The following is a 3,104-nucleotide window of genomic DNA, read 5'->3' as shown; positions in this document are numbered from 1 at the left end:
CTTGACTTGCTAAAGATTTCCTAAAAGGATTCCCTGCTTTATCTCTCACCTTCCCCACTGCCAAATGCATACTTTATGGGCTAGCTTGCTGTCCAATAGCTATGGACCAAGCACTAATGTAAATAAATGAGACCAGTACTTGGTATTTTTGTTGACTTATCTTCAAAGTTGTTTTCTTGAAATCTTCATTGCAGGAACAATGACGTAACAATATGAAAAACTGCTTCCACTTGTCATACAAAAATATGATTTGTTTGTCTTACATTTTGCCTTAAGCAAATTAAACATTTGTTTAGTGTCTTCTGTGCAACAAAGCCTGGGCTTTATTGTGTGAGGACAACTGTGAAACTAATCTTATGTTTGTGATTAGTTTTGTGTTTTTGCTTTTTTTGTGGTCTGTTGATTTGTGTCCTTATGTTTTTTGGCTAGTTTTTATACTTTTTCGTACAGTTTCTTTTTTTTTTATTGCACTAATGTAAATAAATGATGCCAGTGATGATCAGTCCTGCCTTCGAGTGTGCTCCCTCAACCATTAATTCTTTACATATACTTTTCTTGACATCTTCATTCCAGGAAAGAGGGCGTAACAATATGGAAAAACTGTTCCACTTATCATACAAAAATATGACTTGTTTGTCTGACGTAAAGCCAAGCAACACTTACATTTTGTCTTAAGCAAATGAAAACTTTGTTTAATATTTTCAGTCCAGGAAACCCCAGTGAACCTCCAACAATGTGAACCTCTGCAAATAATTGTATGTCTGTGATTGGTTTTGTGTTTTTGCTTTGTTTGTTAGCAGAAAGTTTGGATGGCGTTGCATGAACTCTTTACAAGATGAGAGGCTTGGACCCTTTTAGAAGTCATTAAAGTTTAGAGTTGAACTGAAATCAGATCTGTGTGACGAAAGTTTTAGAAAAATTTGTTACTGTTTCAGTTTTTACCTCAAACAAATATCAACCACAGATAAGACAAATGGAACATATCTTGATTTTCATCTTTAATGATCCAGAACCAGATATCATGTAGTGACAAAGTTCATCCATTATTTCAATAAAAGACTGACCCCTGCAGACAGCTTAATTGGGTTCTTAATTTGTTTCTTTCTTTTCATTTTTAGAAAATCAGATGAGATGTCAATACATACTAATATAGAAATACAGAACATGTGAAAATGTTCACAAACGTGAAAACACCAGACATAAGATAAAATGGTCATTCAAGTTTAGATCCACTTCAGAATTTAAAAATCTTGCTTGTTTACTTTCTGATGATGAACTTATTGTACTGTATTTGTTAGATACTTGTTGCAATTCTACTCACAAGAGGACAATATAAACATGAATTGGCCTAAACTAAAATACAAATGAACAGCACGTGTGATTTGTCACATACCTCCTGAATACTATAGGTTCAGCGAAGGGAAGGGCCACCCCAATGCAAATATTTTGGGACAAATACGAAAGGCTCATAGCTTTTCAAGTACCATCCCTCCTCTTTTAACCTTTATCATAGAGCAAAATACTTTAAAACAAGTAAACAATGGATCTATTCTTCATGTGCATCATGCTGAGCTTCTCTGGAATTTTTACCAAGTATGTTTATATTGAAGATGAAAAGAATTGGCAGGATGCTCTGACATACTGTCGGCAGCAATACACAGACCTGGCTCCTGTCAGTAATGAACAGGATAATCTCAAACTCCAGCAGCTCTCTGGTATTCTCAGTAGTACATCCTGGCCATGTATCTGGATAGGAGCGGAAAGAAATTGCTCCAACAGAGAGCAATGGCTGTGGTCAGGGGGTGGAGTGCCTACCACATGTTTCTGGTCACCAGGTGAGCCTAACGATTTTTTGGGTGTTGAAGACAGTGGCTGTCTGCAGAAAAACGGGTGGAATGATGCAAACGCACAGGACAACAAAACATTCTTCTGCTACCACGCAGTAGTAGTGGAGGAGGAAAAGACTTGGGAGGAAGCTCTAGAGTACTGCAGGGAGCACCACGATGACCTGGCCAGTGTGGCGTCTGAGACCGAGATGCTGCTTATCCAGAGAGAACTGAAGAAACATAACAGCACTGAACATGTCTGGATTGGTTTGCATTTCTTCTCTCTGGTTGGACAGGCAGGCTGGCTGTGGGTGGACAGGCAGGAGATGGACTACGAGGCCTGGGATGAAGGGTGGAAACCAACATGTCCTGATCAGAGGATGGAGTGTGCAGCCATACAGGTGACAGAAGGGACTGAGGGTGTTTGGGGGGCTCATGACTGTGAAGAGAAACTTAATTTTGTTTGCTACTGAGGTAATATGCTTTGCAAAATCAATTTTAAATATTCATTTTTGTTACTATAGTTGCTTGGTATTGTCCTTTGTTCATTGTTCATTTTGCTCCTTGATGTGAATTTCTTGTCAGAAGTCTGGTAGCACTGGGGTTCAACTCTGTAAAATGAAATAATAACAGTAATTTTTTTAAATGTGATGTCGTTTGAGATTATCCTTTTGTTTGCATGCAGAGTGAACCCACACAATTTGCAGTGACCAGAGTTGTGTGAAACTCTGCTGGACTTTCGGCCTGACTCAGTTAAGAGTATTGACATTAGATATATATTGTATCTACAAGAAACATTCTTGTGTGTGTGTTTTTTGGCTTGGTTCAGTTAGGCTACCAGGCTATGTAGCCTAATGTGCTGACCTGACTAATGTGCTTTCTGTTAATCAATTTTTGAAGTTAATGTGAAGTCTCACATTTCAAAATAATTTTAAATAATTGCACTTTTAAAATACATTCCAATTTTAAAAGTGTTGTTACTAGTTTTTTTCTGATAGGGGGGTTTGCGACTGGATATACATGTTAAAACAATATATTTGCATCAGGGAGGGACCTTTTGTTTGATTTGTGCCCTGTATTTGAGAGTTACTGGCTTTTAACGTGTTTTACAAATCTTTACATTGAGCAGTGTCATACACCCACATTTACTCCTTGATAGTTCTCAAACAGATTGAATTCCTCCAGCTCTACTTTATCCAATAGTAAAATAAAAGAACTAGATGTTAAATAATACAGAGGTTTAAAACAATGCATTAACGAGTTAACTGCGCTAACGTG

The 3,104-nt window shown here is 37.5% G+C and overlaps 1 protein-coding gene across 1 annotated transcript; it reads left to right on the top strand.

Moving 5' to 3' along the window:
• Positions 1 to 717: 717 nt before the first annotated feature.
• On the top strand, positions 718 to 2,659 carry LOC109197040 (snaclec stejaggregin-B subunit beta-1). Its single transcript, XM_019352028.2, has one exon. It carries the CDS (start codon positions 1,541 to 1,543, stop codon positions 2,297 to 2,299), a length of 759 nt encoding a protein of 252 aa, XP_019207573.1. The 5' UTR covers positions 718 to 1,540; the 3' UTR covers positions 2,300 to 2,659.
• The last annotated feature ends 445 nt before the right edge of the window (positions 2,660 to 3,104 follow it).

Source organism: Oreochromis niloticus, linkage group LG23, assembly GCF_001858045.2.
Source record: "Oreochromis niloticus isolate F11D_XX linkage group LG23, O_niloticus_UMD_NMBU, whole genome shotgun sequence".
Classification (NCBI taxonomy): Eukaryota; Metazoa; Chordata; class Actinopteri; order Cichliformes; family Cichlidae; genus Oreochromis; species Oreochromis niloticus.
This window is presented reverse-complemented; position numbering and strand designations above follow the sequence as displayed.

Excerpts from the sequence above, each read along its gene's own strand:
- LOC109197040 (XM_019352028.2), top strand. The coding sequence starts at position 1,541 with ATGGATCTATTCTTCATGTGCATCATGCTGAGCTTCTCTGGAATTTTT.